The 17,285-nt window shown below is 36.6% G+C and overlaps 1 protein-coding gene across 10 annotated transcripts in view; it reads right to left on the bottom strand.

Annotated features, from left to right (window-relative positions):
* Positions 1-4,880: 4,880 nt before the first annotated feature.
* The window catches only part of Nrcam (neuronal cell adhesion molecule), a 95,026-nt gene continuing 82,621 nt past the window's right edge, over positions 4,881-17,285 (bottom strand). For 5 of the 10 annotated variants that reach the window (XM_023719445.1, XM_023719443.1, XM_023719444.1 and 2 more), the window contains 3 exons: positions 16,017-16,095; positions 6,777-6,788; positions 4,881-6,213 (listed from right to left, as the gene is read on the bottom strand). In XM_023719445.1, coding sequence (XP_023575213.1) covers positions 5,976-6,213; positions 6,777-6,788; positions 16,017-16,095 — 329 coding nt within the window. In that variant the 3' untranslated portion in view covers positions 4,881-5,975. The remainder of the gene's footprint in view (positions 6,214-6,776; positions 6,789-16,016; positions 16,096-17,285) is intronic. The other 5 variants (XM_023719449.1, XM_004634972.2, XM_023719446.1 and 2 more) reach the window with 1 other exon arrangement.

Here is a 17,285-nt window from a genome sequence, read left to right as displayed (position 1 = left end):
CTCCATATTTTCAAGTCCAAGGAATATTTTCTTTCTTTTTTTTTTTGAGGTTCTAAAACATTTTATTTATTTTTTATTTTATTGAGAAACAAATATCAATGAGACACTTTCCAAGCTGATTAATAGAACATTTTCAGTAATTAATACATTGCACATTGTTATCTTCTCAGTGGTCATCCACAGCACAAGAAGCAGCCAGGACATCCCATCCAAATACTACTACTATAAATCCTTCCTCCACTGAACCAAGCAAAAGCAGCCATACATTTGTCCTAACTATTCTGTATATACAAATACAAAATGGTCTTTCCTCCATATCCCCCCTCTCCAGTTCAGTCCTGTCAGAGATGGGCATTCTATTGGCATATAAATAATATAGGTGCTTGAATTCAGCAAAAACAATCCATCATAGTCCAGTAGTCCACAATAGTAGTGGGTTATCTGCAGAAGTTGTTGACTAGAACGTTTTACAGCTCAGCATATTAATATGGCTTTACTTTATATACCTTGTTTTTATACTTTTCTGCTGGATGGTTAAGACCAAGATAAAGCAAGACCTATATAACAAGAAATGTAACTTTTGTATCTGATAAGGTCAGTCAAGTCCCCTTAGGATTTATCCTGTAACCCTGTACCGCACTTTGTAGATCCTCTGTCAGTGTCAGCCATGTGGATAAGTCATGGCCAATGCTTGACCAGCCATGTGGATGAGTCATGGCCAATGCTTTCTGTGAAAGTCTGAAAGAAAGTTTTTTCTTCATGTGATTCTCCGTAGGCACACTATACATCATCAATCACATTCCTCTGTGGCTCCTTAATCTCCTTGATCAGAAAATTTGGGGCACAACTGAGTTACATGATGTTACAGTATGGGTTCTCCTATGTCCTCAGTCTTCACTGACCTTGAAAGGCTAGGGTCAAAATGTTGGTGGACCTTGAAGCCCTTCCTTTTCTCCAATTTTTGATCTGCAAATTTAGGTTGTTAACCCTCTAGAAGAGAAGCTTATTATTACCCTGTAACATATGCAGTTTGGTTTACTCTATCTGTCTAAATATCGAACATCTTAGGCATAACGTGGAACAAGTATCTTCCATCAAGTACTGATGTATTGAAATTTAAGTCTTTACAGAATATGAAGAAAAAAATTTAAAAAATAGGCATAACCACATATTTTTACACAGAAATTTAGAAATCTAACCATATACAGCATTGTAGCAGGACAGTCCTGTGACCTTTTCTTTTTCTTGCATCTTTTTTTTTCATTTATTATCCATTAAAAAAAAGAAAAACAAAAAACAAAACAAAAAAACCCCTTTTATTTGTGAGACAGTATGGTAATAATTGGTATGTTATGACAAGAAGTATGTATTTAGAAGAGCAGAATGACAGGCATTCCAAGCATAACCCTAGTGTTACACATTGTTATCTTCAGTGCAGTTGCTTGGTTCACAGGTATCAGCATATATAGTTAGGCAGGTTGAGAATCCTACCAATTAACTGCTAGTTTCAAAAACCTGCTGATGTTGCTCAGGATCATTGCCTTGCCCATCTTGTGCATACAAGTGTATGGTTTTGTCCCTGTCCTGTTTCCCAGGTTTTCTCCTTACCTTCTCCTCATTGTCCAGTCCTGAAGTTCTCGCTTTCCTTTTAGTTGTGTTATACCTTTCTATTTGTATTTCTTCTTTTGATTTCTTATACTAGGGAGACTATATGATATTGAGACAAGTGGGTCTGGTTTATTTCACTTATATCTTCAAGTGGCATCCACTTAAACATAAATGTTTCAAGTTTATCATTCTTTATAGCTAAGTAATACTCCACTGTATAAAACTACCACATCTTTTTCAACCATTCCTCATGTGATGGGCATCTTGGTTGTTTCCAAGATTTGGCTATCACAAACTGTGCTGCTCTAAACATAGGTACACATATATCACTATGATATGATGTTTCAGTTCTTCTGGGAAAATTCCCAGTAGGGAGATAGCTGGCTTGAATGGGATTTCCGGGAAAGACACAACTAAAAAGGAGACGTACAGGCCATGGAATATTTTCCAGATCTCATTTTACTCCATTTGTCATGCTTTTCTTTTTCCATTTCTCATTCTTGCAATAGTCTCTTTCACTGGCTTCCAAGCCAACATATTCTCCTTGTGCCTCTGGCGCAGAAGCTCCTGAGAATGGCTCCTGCTGGCTGTTCTTTTGTAGAGGCCCCTACTGTGCACTATATTTGACTTTCCTGGAAAGGCGAAGCCTGAGCCCTCTTGCCCATATTCTTTCTTCTCAGCAACCTCAACCAGGCTTCCTGGCTTAAATTACTGCTCGTTATCTTCAGAGTTTCTAGGGAGCTGTAAGCCCACACATCCAATTCCCACCAGTCACATCCACTTGCATACCTTGAAGTTTTTGAATGCCTCATCTACTCACCTGTATTTATACGTAACTTACCTCCAAACATGGTTATTTTCTGAGCTTCCTCCTTCGTGCAGCTCATGTTAACCAGGCAAGTTAGAAATTGAAGTGCTATCCCTTCCTGATGCTTTTCCCCTTTATTCCTACATGTCATCCCTCACACCCACCAGTTTTGTTCCCTGGGTATCTTTAGACTCTACTCATTCCTTTCCACCTCCTGTGCAATGTCTTCTTGCCCTTGATCAGGTTGCACCCAGCCTGAAATAAAGATTTTGTTGTTTGCTTCAGTCATGCCTGTCCTGATGGTCTCAGTCGCTCCTCAGGGCCTACCCTGACAATCTCATCTCTGGCTGCTGCAGTATGCAAAGTTTTTTTCCACACCATCAAGAAAGTGATATGCACTGTTTTGAAAGGCGGCGCTTCTGCAAGCAATTGTTTCTTTTTCACTGAGCAAAGTTCGGGAGCCCTCTGGTGGTCATCTGTAGAAAAATCTGCTGTGCTGGGTAAGAATTCTGTTCTTTGTACCCCAAGCCATTTCCAAAAGCAGTCATTAAAATTAAAGCAGGGCCATTATAAAACAGAAAAAAATGATGTGTATCAGCAATGGACTCATGCTTTTTTTTTTTGCGGTCAGGCTTATGTCTTTCTGGCCCCTGTTGCTAAATAGGGATGGACCTGTGGACAGAGGCAGTAGTCTGTGAATCTGGAGGGGAAGACAAGGCCTGATTGTTCTTCCAGAGTGAGCCACAGATGTGCCCTCCATGGAGAAAGACTCAGTGCTACATAGTATCCTAACAGTTCACATAGCACTTGTTATTCCAATCACTGTGTAGGGATGGGAGCTCCAGCCAGCTGGCCTCACAGGACCAAGGCTAGGACCAGGGACCTGTGACTAAGGGCAGGTGGTGGAACATGTTAGGCTTGTGCTGCATGAAGAGAAAGTTTTTGGGTAAAGAGAAAAATGAGGGTAGAGAGAAGGAAACATCCAAGGTGCTTCATCAAGCATGTTTAGAAACCCAAGTTGCCCGTGGTTGAGGAAAAGGCTGTACAGGTAGAAGAGAGAGTCTGAACTGAGCCGGAATCAGGCTTCAAGAAAGGAGGCAGGGTTGGCTTTCTGGGGTCTTTTCTTAAATGATTGGTAATATTCATGATTGCTTTTCATTAAGTTTTTGATATGTCATTTTTCTTTTTTTTATGTCATTTTTCTTAGGTCTTTTAAATTATGTTTAATTTTGTGTGTTTAACTTTCTCTGTGAATCTGGAGGGGAAGACAGGGCCTGCTTGTTCCTGTAAATATAAAAATTTTCACTACTTTAAACATTAGGAAATATACATTTGAAAAAGTTAAAAATCACAGAGATCAAGATTGTTTAATAGTTACATTTTTGAAAGAAATCCAGTCACATTTACCCGCACTGTTACATGTACCATTATTTGGATGTTCACACTCCACTAGGAACATGATAAATTACAAAAGAGAAAGAGATTTTTAAAACCACACTTAATTTTTAATACAAAATCTTTTGCCTTATTTTAGAAGGGACTCTCTCATGCACAGATAAATTTAGCATTTATCATTATGGAAGAATAATAAAAACTATACTTTTATTGTTCTTTCAAACATTGACAAGTTGAAAGTAATTCATCTTTGTGCTCTCTGATTCCAAAACAATCCTGTTTTATTGATTATATTTTTAATAGGTAAGTGGATCCACGAAATGTAAATATGGAGACAGAGAAGTATTTAGCGCCTGGGATCTTGACCTGGGATTACTTGCAATTATGCTTTACCTGTATAAGTCACAGCCACCTGATCCCTAAGCCTGTTGTGCTCCACAGGCAAAGCTCTGAGAATTTCAGCTAGAAACCTGCTGTCAGTGTTGAGAGAAGTTCACTACTTCAGCTTCACAGCAAAAATGGGGAAAAACACATACAAAAAGATGCTGTCCAATTCCACACACTGTATTAATTATCTTACTTCTTACACAGCACAACATAAACATTGTTTGCTATTTATTTGTAGGTTATACCTGTAAGCATATAGCATCATCTACACTTTCAGTATATTTACAAATTCAACAAAATATCTACATATAAAAGCTTTACTTAAAATTAAACTTGATGCAAGTTATGAGAAACCAATTTATTGGCAAATGAAACTGAGCATTCCTTCAACCATAGGTTGTTATAGATTTTCATATTTGGAGGTTAACCATTTGGTAGCTATTGTTTTTTAATATGATAGGATATATGTCATATATCCTGTTGGTCTTTAAGCACTTGTTGGATTCTGTAACGTGTCCACTGCAATTTGCATAAGCATTGTTTAACGCTGCAGAGAACTGCAAAAGCTCATACAGGTAAAACCTTAGAATAATTGTGGTTGGCATGCTCTAGTATGTTTTTAGTTTTACAATAATTTGTTTCTCTTTCAGTCCATTTTCTATCATGTTGCTATCTTTCTTACTGAATGTGCCTCATTTGAAGAGAAACCTTAAATGTGTCCCAGCTGATGATAAAGATCTTCTTTTTATATTGATGGGGAAATACTCCTCAAAACGATGTCTTACCATTTTAATTTTTCATATTTCTATTTCTTTCAGTCTTGCAGTTTTCATTATCTCTGCTTTCTAGAAGTTACTTTTTGACAATGATAGTAATGTAGGATGGAGCTGACCATACCAGCTGCTAGAGAATGTGGTATGCTCTGGAATGCTTATTGTCTGAAGGCACTGGATATGTCTTGCCCTGTGTTTTCTGGAATAATTTTTGAGATTTAATTAGGGTAATTTGTTTTCAGTTCTTTCAGATGGTACAGATGCAAAAGGTGTTGTAATACACATTGTTTTTGTCTAAAAATAACTGAATGTAGAGACAATGTAAAAAGTAGAACACTGTGTTGCTGTAATACCTGGAAGATTAAGATGCCTATGGAGTAACAGGAGCAATAAGCAGGTAACAGAGTCTCAGTAAGCATCAGCAAATGCAACTCTCATTGTTAACTCATTTAGCAAGAATATACTGTACATACTTTTCCTAACAGTCTCCCAAAAAGACTAACAACAGCTAGACATAGAGTCACCAATTTCACAACAATGTCCACAAAGACATTGAAGTTCTAGAAAATACTATAGTAGCACTCTCAACAATGAAAACGGAGTTCATATTTAGGGGTTCAGCTGAAGATAGTATAAACAAAGTGTCAAGCCATGTTTTGGTAACATACACAGGTATGACTTAAATGTGTAGCATTTCCCATGCATCTTATTGTATAACAGAGAGGAAATAACGCGATCTGCTGATGGTGTTGCATTATTTTGATCAAGTACCGAGGAAATAAAAAAAACCCACATTAAATGAAAAAGTATATGTACTTTGCACTCAAGTTCACATCAACATATCATTTGACTGAGTTATGTTCTTGATTTAACTGTGCTCATAATATTAACATAGAGCAGAAAGGATACTTTCAACCCATATATTCATAGTATGAGAGGCCTGACAAACAAGTGCTTAAGATAAATATTCTAGAGAAACGGGACATTGGCAAAGAGCTTAAAGATTAAACAAAAGAATTCATGGCGTTGACAGGAGAAGGTGCCTCTGAACTTTCATTTCCCTCAGCTGGTTCTTTCTCTTTCTTACCGCTGTATTGTCCAATGAAAGAGCCATCCTCATTGAACTGGCCATTCACCCCCTCACCATAGTCAACCAGGCTATCATCACTATCTTCTTTTTTCACAGTCCTGTCTGAAGGTGTTCGACTTCCTTTTTTCAAAGGCTTGTGGTCTTCTGCGTCACTGGAAAAGAGGGGAAATGATTTTGTAAAGAATGGCAGTCAAGTAACATATTTTATTCTTAAAGATCATGCATGCAAAACATGGAAAAGCATTTGGAGTGCTGAGCTTCTTTAGCCAAATCTAATTGTCAGGTTGACTCCAATGACTAGGATGGAGCTGGAATGAAAATCAAGTGCAGAAATGGTTAAATCATGAAATCCTCAGTAGAGTGGATGGCTTTTGATAGTGCATGTTAATTTCAATGAGATTCTGATTCCTGATTGGAAAGCAACCCAGAAATAACCACAAGCATTAAAAAGGGAAGGATTGATAAAAGTTGAAAAATCATTCCTATTTTGAATTGAAGAGGTGGGGGTGGGGCAAAAGCTAATGGCAAATAGAGAAGTTAGTATGTTAAACTAGACATCTCTGATATACCATTCTTGGATGTGAATGGAGGAGCATGGATTTGATTAAATGTGAAATATGGATTTTTTTTTCCGAGCCAGAAGAAGCCAAAAAATTTTGTATTTCAAATAGTTTTGTTATCAAGTACAGGCCAGACTAATAAACTTTAACCTTACCTTTCAAGAGACCTACAAATCCCATTAAAAGGATGCAGAAGAAACAAATGAAAATAGCCTAAGAAGAAAAGCAAAGTCCTTATACGGATAGTATACTTTTTTCCTATAAAAATTTTAGTCAATGGCTAAATATTTATTAATTTGGAAAGAGACACATTCAACTTAAAAGTACTACATTTGTACACAAATGCCAGGCTGATATATCCGAAAGAGTGTGAGTACCCCCAGCAAGTAAGCGCAAACACTTCCTGTACCTACCCTAACCCCTTCTCCCTTTCTCATGCCTCTCTCATTTGCATGCTGGATGGGAATTTGCCAGTGTACTTTAAGAAAACCTTATAGGATTCTATTACTACTATTACTACTGTTATGTTTATTTTATGTTTATTTTAAGCACAACTTTTGGAAATAGAAGAGTAATCACTGTGTTTAAGAATGTCCACTACTTGGGTATGGTGGCACATGCCTGTAATCCCAGCACTCTGCAAGGCTAAGATAGGAAGATGGCAAGTTTGAGGTCGGTCTGGGCAATTTAGCAATTTAACAAGACCTGGTCTCAACAAAACAAAACACAACAACACAAAATAAAACAATCTAAACCACAAAAAACAAAGGCAGGGAGTATAGCTCAGGTGACAGACCTGGGTTCAATTCCCATTACAACAAAAAAAAAGTCCATAAATATGGTCATACAACTATTTAGGTATACACACTGACCTTTTCTATTTTTATTTTTACTTTTAATGTATTTGGTTGTTGCAGGGTCTCACTATGCTCAGACTCATGGTGATCCTCCTGCTTTCGGCTTCCCCAGGGCTGGGATTGCAGGCATGCACCACTATGTCCAGACTCTGTGGATGGCTCAGCCCACCCTTGGAGCAGGGCTGGCACAGCACGTGGTGCTGAGGATTGAGCCAAGATTGCTGCACTTGCCTAAGCAGGTGCTTTAGTCTGCTGAGCTATCTCACCAGCCCCACACGTTGACCTTTAATAGGTAAAATTTGGAAATAAATAACAGAGGCAATCCAATATTTTGTTTTTTTTCCCCAAAAAATAAAAATGCAGGGAAAAATAGAAAACAGACACAATATTAGTTAGAAAGCCCTAATACAACAGAGGTCACATTAGCTGGGTATTTTTATTTTTACTAGGAATTTGTGTTATGATTGAATTGTTTCCTGTTTTAGAGAGTGATTTTTCTTTTCTAGCCAACCCATGATTTTAAGTTGATCAAATATTGTGGTTTTTGTTTGTTTGTTTGTTTGTTTTGAGACAGGGCCTCACTATCCAGTTCAGCTGGCCTTGAACTCTTAGTGATCCTCCGGCTTCAGCTTCCTGAATGCTGGGGTTACAGGTTGTGCCTCTATGCCTGGCTTAGCTCTTTTGCCATTAACTTTAACTAGAAATTTTGTTTTGTCTCCAGTAAGAATATCTTAAGGCTGGGAAGTAATGCTAGAAATATGACACTGCCATGTGATATTGAAAATGACCTGTTTAAATAATGCACAAGTTCTTTTGCATCTGAATAATTGATTTTTATCAGTGTTGCTGATAATTAGAGTGGTATCAATGAACCTGGCAGTAGCCTGTCTTTGGTGGCATTTCAGAAGACATAATATCTTGCACCTGACTGAATATAAAAATAGTTTGTACAATATCTTTGGGATTTAAATATTAGCTCTAGGCTGTGCTTGACTACTTCCTGTGAAATATTAAGTATGATTAGGTGAGAAGGTTAATGCTGAAGAAGGTATCAATAATGAGCAGAATTTGTAATCTGAATTCAAACTATTAGTCTTAATTCTGCTTTATAGAACTAGTGTATCAAGGAGTACACTAAAGGAATTTGCCTATGACATTTCTTTGATCCAGTAATCTATCTATTCATCTTTCCAATCAATGTTTATTGAGTGCCTACTCTAAGATTGATGTTCTAGGCACAAGGAATAAAGCAGTGAACAGAGGAAACTAGAGTTCTGACCTCAATGAGTTCACTTCTAGTGGGGAAAATTCAACCAGCAATCATTATAATAAATAAAATTACTTATGTCAGAAGGTGGCTAGTACTGGAGAAAATAAAAGTCAGTAAAGAGGACAGAAACTGATTGGGGAAGGGTTGAAGGGTTGGCCTGAAGTAGGATAGCTATGGAAGGACCTGTTAAGAAGTAGCATTTGATCAAAGACTTAAGAGTTAAATTAGGCATGTGGAGAGCTGCAAAGCAATTCTGGCAAAAGTCACAAGCAGTGCAAATGCCCTAAGGTAGGTGCAAGGCTAGTTTGTTCTAAGAACAGCAAGATGCTTTTGGGGGCTGGAACTAGAAGAATAAAGGTAAAGAAAGGGAGGGCTAGAGAAGCCACTAGAGGATTTTCCATAGATGAGTGACATGATCTGATCTACACTTTAAAAGCCTTCTCAGTATTGAGGAGAGCTTACCTAAGAGGGTAGGAGTTGGTAAACTACCACAAACTTGGGCTGTGCACATTTATGACAATCTTTATGGCTGCTTTTGTGTTATATCTGTAGAATTGTAGAGCTGCCAGAGACTGCATTGGCTGCAACATCTAAAGTATAAACACCAGGTATTTTATAGAACAAGGGCTCCAGGCTCCACTCTAAGAAGCCAGAAGAGACTAATGCAGTAATACAGGAGTGAAATGACTGATGTGGTGTAGCAGGGGACATTGGTGCAAAATGCTCAGATTATGGATATATGCTCAGATATAGATATAAGCCAATGGGATATTTTGATGGATCAGTTTTGGAATAAGAGAGGAAAAGAATGACACCAAGATTTTTGGTTTGAATGACAGGAAGCTTGGGATTACCCTAAATTAATATGGAGTGCAGTTTCTAGGACAAGAGCAGTGGTTCAGTTTTGGACATGTCACAGTGGCTACTCTTCAATAATTTTATGAAGGTAGTGTGATACAGAACTATAAAATCAACAAGAACACTTAAAGAAAGTCGAAGTGGATGCTAATTTCATCCATGCATATTGATGAGAAAACCTCAAACAAATGAGAAAATTGAAGTTAGCAATCTAAAAAATACCATAATATAGTATATCCAGGTTGGGTGTACTCCAGGAATACAAATCTTTTTAACATTGAAACATCAATTCATAAAGTTTGCCATCTTAGCAGAGATATTTATGGTGATCATAGTAGACTTAGGAAAAAGTATATGACAAAGTTTAACATCCATTAATAATAAAAAATTTAATATGCTAGGTATACAAAATACCTTCACTAATCAATTAAAGATATCTACAAGGAACCTAGAGTAAACATCTTTGATGGTGAATGCTGAAAGCTTTTTGTTCGACATCAGAAACAACAGTAAGGATGGCAACTGTCACCATTCAAATTGAAATTTCATTGGAAGTACTAAGCAATGTGATGAGAAAAAAAGAGATAGCTGTCATTATGTGAACTACCTAGAAGAATCTACAGGCAAATATTAGAAAAAAGAACTTACTGTATGTTAAATTTTATTTGTGCCCTTTCAAACAACTGGAAAGTAAATAATATTTTAAAAATTATTCCAGGGCCAGGGAGATAGCTGAGTAGAGCAAGTGCTGCCTGGCAAATACAGGGTCCTGAGTTCAATCCCAGGTACTGAAAAAACAATTATTCCATTTATGATGCCATAAAATATGAAATAAATAAGAAAAATTAAATATGTGAAAGATCTTTGTGAAGAAATTAACACTTTTATTTAGATTGAAGAAGATATAAATAGTAGAGGAATGTAACATACCTATAGATAGGAGGCTCAAGTAGTGGAAATACATTAATGTTCCCTTTATAGTTTTTCAGTTAATCTATTTGTACCAAGTAGGTTTTTATGTGAACTTTCAAGATGATTCTAAAATGTGTGTGCAAATTAAAAGGGAAAAGAATATTCTAAAATCTCTTGGAGAAAAAGTTAGAGAACTTGACGCAGCAGATGTTAAGATTTATTAATGCTGCTAAGAAAGTGTAATTTTGGTGCAGAGTTGGTTAAATTGACCAGTGAAATGGAATATAAAGTTCCAAGACAATTGAAAAATCTGGGTTTTTTTTTGGCTTAATCTCTGTCATAGTTTTATGTTTTCCCAGCTAGAATCATTAAAAAAAAATCTCATTTTCAACTGTTTGCTGATACATAGCAATATAATTTATTTTTAAGCTAGCTTTGTGTCAAATAACACTACTAAACCCTGATAATTAATGTCATTTCCCATGTGGATTCTTTTACACTGGCAATCACATCAGTTATGAATAATGACCAGCCAAGAGGGTTCCCTGGGCATCTGTTCAGCCCAGCTCCATGGCTGTGGTGTGCAAGACCCCCGCAACACACTGTGCTGGAGAAAGAAGAGAAGAGAAGAGAAGAGATTCTCTATCAACAGAGTCTTTTCAGCAAAAGCTGTTTGAGGACAGCAAGATCTTTACAAGCCTAGCTTTTAAAAAGTGGTCTGATGAAATAGTATGCCTCAGTAATTAGAATGTAGTCAAGAGAGAAAAAACTATATATAGTGCATGCAGTGTCTGGCACACGGTTGGTCTTCGGCAAGAATGTGTCCACGCCTATCTCTCATCTTTTTTCTACTCAGAAGTCTTCAGATGTGGTGAGTGATTTCAAGTCTGTGTGAAGCAGTAAATGAATTCAGAGACCAATTTTATAATGAAATGGTAAGTAAACTGCTTTTGACATTGTGCCAAGAAAAACTGCCTTGTCCAGATTAATTGTGAAAGGGTAGTTTTCCAAATGACAGGACCAAAAAGTTATTGAAGATGATTTGTTACATGCATGTATTAAAATGTCACAGTGAAACCAAATATTCTGTATAATTTATATACACAGATTTCTATGTATATATGCAATTTTCCCATATATAGGATAAAAGATTATATACCTTTATCCTTATATACCTATATATACCTTTATATATTGTGTATATATATATATATATATATATGTATTATATGCCTATATACCTATGCTTAGCTTTGCAGTTTTCAATACTTTATAAAACAAATCATTTGCCCATTTTTGTAGTAGAACAATATTATTAATGGTGAGGCCAGAAGGTAAAGTAAATTTAAATGAATTTCAAAATGTTAAAATATAGTATTTATAGATGCAAAATATATTCATTAATAGATTAAAATTTGACTACAGTGAAAAAAGCATCCCCATGCCAGTTCCTGTGTCGTTTCCTCTAGAAAGACTCCCCGCACTGTTCTCTTCCTACATGGTGTGCTTTACTTTAACTTCCTGTCCTGCTTTCTTTGTACTTCACTCGTGTCCTTTTCACATTCTGGTCAAGCCATTCTTTTACTTCCTTGAACCCCTCACTAGATCATAACTCTAGACATGCCACAAAAATCTATTTCTTTTAATATCTGCAGGCTTGGCATAGAGTAGGCATCTAATAAGCATCATTTGGATGAATTCGTGGCAAAGGAACAACAGAGAAGATGGGCATTTCATAAACTATTTGAGATTCTAACATTAAAATATTTTATTCCTTCTTAATTATATGACACCAGATAAAGGAATGAAATACATTTTTCTCATCTTTACACTAAAAACAAACATCAAGGACTTCAATTTTTCAGCAGTGCTTGGCTAAGGGTTGTACACACCCATTACATGCCCACTGAGTAAAACTCAGCAGCAATAAGTAAACCTGTGGTAATCTGACTTTCCTGTTAGCCAACACCTTACCAAACCATGACACAGTTTATAGATATTCATGACTCCAAAACTTCCTGACCCGCTCTCTAGATGTTCATTAGGTCATGTTGGTGAGCAGAATGAACATCAAGTATGCAATAAACACGACACAGCTCCATATCACGCAAGCTTTGGGCATGTGTATTAGCAAGTCTGCAGAGAGGCCACGTTCACATGAATGACAAGATTCCTGTGGCAAGAGCCTCCAATTATGCAGTAAACTATGAGAGCAAGTGTCACCGGCATAGAATTTATGACCTAGGTTCATTCTGCTTTTAAAAAGAATGCATCTAAAGAATAAGAAAATACTTACACAGCTGGTTGCATTGTTTCTCTGATTTTTCTATATGCTAGTAAGGATGCAGATCCTACTGTCTGTATAATTAAAGAAACAAACAAAGAAAGCTGCAGGCTTCCATGAGAGGATTGCTGCTTAAGGGTGGGTGAGTGAGGGCACAAGGTTATAGTGTATGAAAAAGACAATCAAATTTGTTCACCGTCAAGGTTCTATCCCTCTTTGCACTAGGAAATGTCCTCTGGATTAAAACCAGCCATGTAAAGATGGTTTTGTCCTCCAACTGGAGAAGGAGCTAACCATATGTGGAATTTATTTACACTCAGACAATAGTCCTAATTTTGTGGGTGTTAGTATGTGATGAACATTATAATTTATTTTCGGTAGGAAAGAGGATCAGAATCAGTAAGAAAGACAGTTTAAAACTTCCAAAAGGTGCAAAGCAGAGAAAGGACCCTAATGATCTGGGGGAAGAGAAATGACACATATATTATTTAAAAAATAATTCTGTAATAAACAGTTGGAACCGTTTTCATCAATTATGGTATCTAAGATAATAATAGTCTTCTGAGTTCTTTAAATACAAGTGAAGCCAAAGGGAAAAATTCTGAGGTAGTGTCTAAAACTTGCAGGACAAAGCCACCTCCATAACAAAGGTGTCCTGGAATTTATGGAAGTGACTTGATGGGATTGTCCTTATGAGATTAAACCTCATTTAAAACAACATCACCATTGTGTTTCAAGTTGGAAACACCACCAGAACTTTATCTCCCTTGGTGCCTTTAAGATCAGTGTTATTACATGTGTAACAACTATTTTTATCTTTATTCCAATTGGCTTTGTATTCAAGGTGCAAATTAAAAGTATGTGCATCTTGAAAATTGAAGGCGAAAGCTAAAGAAAGCCATTTGAAAACGCTCCACAACCATAGCATGCATGAGTTAACGATGCATGAGAGAGAGAGAGAGAGAGAGAGAGAGAGAGAGAGAGAGAGAGAGAGGATTTAACAGTGTAAATCAAGTAGTATGAGATCAGTAATGAAATACTTGCTATGTACTGCTCTGGAAACAAAATCATATTAAAAGTTATTAGTAGAGAACTCATAGAGAACACAGAAATCACATAACTATAAAAGAAGTCTTACAAAAACTGAGATCTAGACAAACAGAAAAAGAATCTCAGATAATGGCCAAGTTGAAAGTAAAATTAGCAGTCTTGATTTCAAACTAGTTTATAAACCTCAACTTCCACTTTAATCAGGTTTTAATGGTGTAGGTTGTATAATTACCCACAGAAAGTCAGATTCTTTCAGGTCATTGTTTCTCATCACTGTAATTAATAGCAAGGGCTACTTGAGGCTCATAAGGTGAGCAGTACATTGCCATATTCATTTAAACGTGATAACGCAGAACAGGAATCCATCAGCATGTGGGGGATGCATGAAGTGCAATGGTTTAATTTCAGTTCATGCAAATATATAATTTTCCCAACCTATAATAAAGTTACCACTTCATAACAATAAATAAGGGAGTGGTGTGCATATCCTATATAGAATTATAGCTAGAAGAATTCTAAAAAGAGGTTGCTTAGCAATTCCCAGCTCACCTGCTTACAGAAGAAATATGCAGAAGAGAGTTAGACAAGTGACAATTCCTACTCCTCAGTGTCACACATGGCTGCCCTAGGCTGTGGCCCTGTGCTGGCTGTTTTAATGCACTACAAAAACTTTTTGCGTGCAGCAGGTGGGTGCTGCTTGAGGTTCTCATACAGTTTCAGCCGCTGAGCCATCCACACAACCCTCACTACACATTTTTTCTGTATCTTGTGATACTAACATTCTGAGGAATTTTAGAAACCATAGTAGTTGCTGTTGAAAGGAAGAATCAGAATATGAAAACTCTGGTATTGAGACAATGTAAGCAAAACACTCATGTCTGCATGGAAACTGGTATAAAGCCTGTTTTGTTGAAAATATATGGTCTTCTCAACAATTCTACATTTCTTGGCATTATTTCATGCCTCATATTTTAACACAGAAATACTACAAATGGGCTCGAGGGACAAAATATAGATAATGGAAGTATCTTTATCTACAAATCTCACCTGGAAATCACTATAGTGAAATATTTTATTTCACCTATATGTTCTTTCTTCTGGCAAAAAGTCTCAGGATGGGGCCAAAGCATATTTCAAAAATTATAGATAATATAATCAAGAAGCTTATAAAAAGTTAAGATATTAAGCATTTTACAAATAGGAATATACTCTTGGAATATCAGAATATAAATCTTTTAAATACATTGTTTCTGTTTCCATTTTAAAACATTTCTAAGATAATAATTTCTCTTTCTAAAGACTATAACATTTAGGCAAGAATATTTTTGTTTAAACAGATTTTAAAAAACATTTACCACCTAGGTTATGTTAAAAGTTCTCTTTCTTTCTTTCTTTCTTTCTTTCTTTCTTTCTTTCTTTCTTTCTTTCTTTCTTTCTTTCCCTCCTTCCTTCCTTCCTTCCTTCCTTCCTTCCTTCCTTCCTTCCTTCCTTCTTTCTTTTCTTTTCTTTTCTTTTCTTTTCTTTTCTTTTTTTGGAAGAACCAGGGATTGAACTCAGATCCTTGCCCTTGCCAGAGAAGCACTTATTCTACTGTGCCATCTCCCTGAACCAAAAGTTTTTCTTAATGATGAAGTCAAACAAAACATGTTTTAACAAGGTTCTGTGAGTTAACACAGTGCCTAAATGGGATGATGGATATTTCCTAATAGTTAATAGCTTCTAAATTCATATCTTCTAAAAACTTTGCTATCATTTCATGCCTAACAGTGGGGGTGCTGGTGTTGTTTAAAAAAACCAGCTACAAATCCAAAATTAAAACATCTGGTAACTATTGGTCTTAATAATGCATGTTCCTTTTATAATGCAGGCTGTGTACAGTCCAGTTTTAATTCTCACTCTAACACCCTGGTTTTGCTAGATTGATCAACACAGCACAGGCTTCTGGAAAGTATCATAGGATGAAAGATATTCTGCTTCCAAACCTATGACTAAAATGGAAATTTATTTATCTATTTATTTGGTGGAACCAGAAATTGAACTCAGGCCCTTGCGTTTGCCAGGGAAGCGCTTATTCTACTGAGCTATCTCTCCCCTGGAAATTTATTTTTAATAAATAAATAAGAAAGTTTTAATTATGAGAGATGTGTAACACAGAGAGGCTCACCTGTATTCTCCAAAAGTTCCATCATCTTCCTTCATGGGCTGGATTTCAGGATCTGCATGGGCATCCTCCTTTTCTTTAACTAAAAAATTTGAAAGGGCATTATTATGCATTGGTCTTGTACTTCCTTGTTCAAAGTTTCTTAGGCCATACTCTGAAACCTAACCAGTGGAAAATAATTCTCTATACAAGTAGATGTTGTATTATCATATATATTATGTGGCCATACATATATTTGAGTCATTTGGAGATATTCTAGCCATTTTAAGAAAACTTAATAGAATGACCACTTGTTGACACACAAAGTTGACTTTAGTTTTTTATCTGATGAACAATTTTTTAAATTTCTAAGATTTCTTTCCTACTTTACCAATCTGTTTATTAGTTATATTCCAAATAATAAACTTTTTTAAGTAAGTCTATTCTTTGCAGGGTTCTTCTAGTAATTAAAAGAAAAATGGTCAGGTAAAAAATACATATTCAGAACTGGCCAGATAGCTCATCAGATTAAAGTGCTTGCTTAGGCAGATGCAGGAACTGGGGGTTTGATTCCCAGCCTGCCATGCTGGTCCCACCCCTGGGATGCACTGAGCCAGTGATTGAGACTGGGTGTGGTGGTGTGTGCCTGTAATCTCAGGGCTTGGGAGGCTGCACACAGGAGGATCACTATGAGTCTGATCTGTGTAGTGAAACGCTGTAGACCCTGTTCTAAATACATTAAAAAAATAAAAAATAAAAAGTATATATTCATTGGACCCTCAAAATCAAATAAACTATCAACTTTATTGGAAAAGCAACGTCATGCATCACAATATTAAGATTGGGCTCATACAGTACTTCTGGGAAATGTCACACCCCACTCCCACTGGCTTTACATGCTACTTTGGGGTTCATGGCTTCTCTGGTACCTAAGGAAGAGGACTTTCTAATGTCTTCAGAGAACAGACTAATTTGCTCCTCTAAATGCCCTGTGATGCTTGACAATGTTTAGGTTACCTTTCTTTCTTTTTTTTTTTTTTTTGAAATATACTTTTTTTTTTTTAAAACTACTTTTATTTATTTATTTATGTATGTGTGTGTGTGTGTGTGTGTGTGTGTGTGTGTGGCCAGCTCAGCCCACCAGGGGGCGGGGGCTGGCTGGCATGTGGTGCTGGGGATCGAACCGTGGTCCCTGTGTTTTGCGTAGCTCAGCTTGTTCTAAGTAGGTGCTTTAGACCACTGAGCCATCTCACCAGCCCTAGGTTACCTTTCTATAAGAAGGGATAAAAGTCA

This window comes from Octodon degus, unplaced genomic scaffold, assembly GCF_000260255.1.
Source record: "Octodon degus isolate 3935 unplaced genomic scaffold, OctDeg1.0 scaffold00068, whole genome shotgun sequence".
NCBI lineage: Eukaryota > Metazoa > Chordata > Mammalia > Rodentia > Octodontidae > Octodon > Octodon degus.
This window is presented reverse-complemented; position numbering and strand designations above follow the sequence as displayed.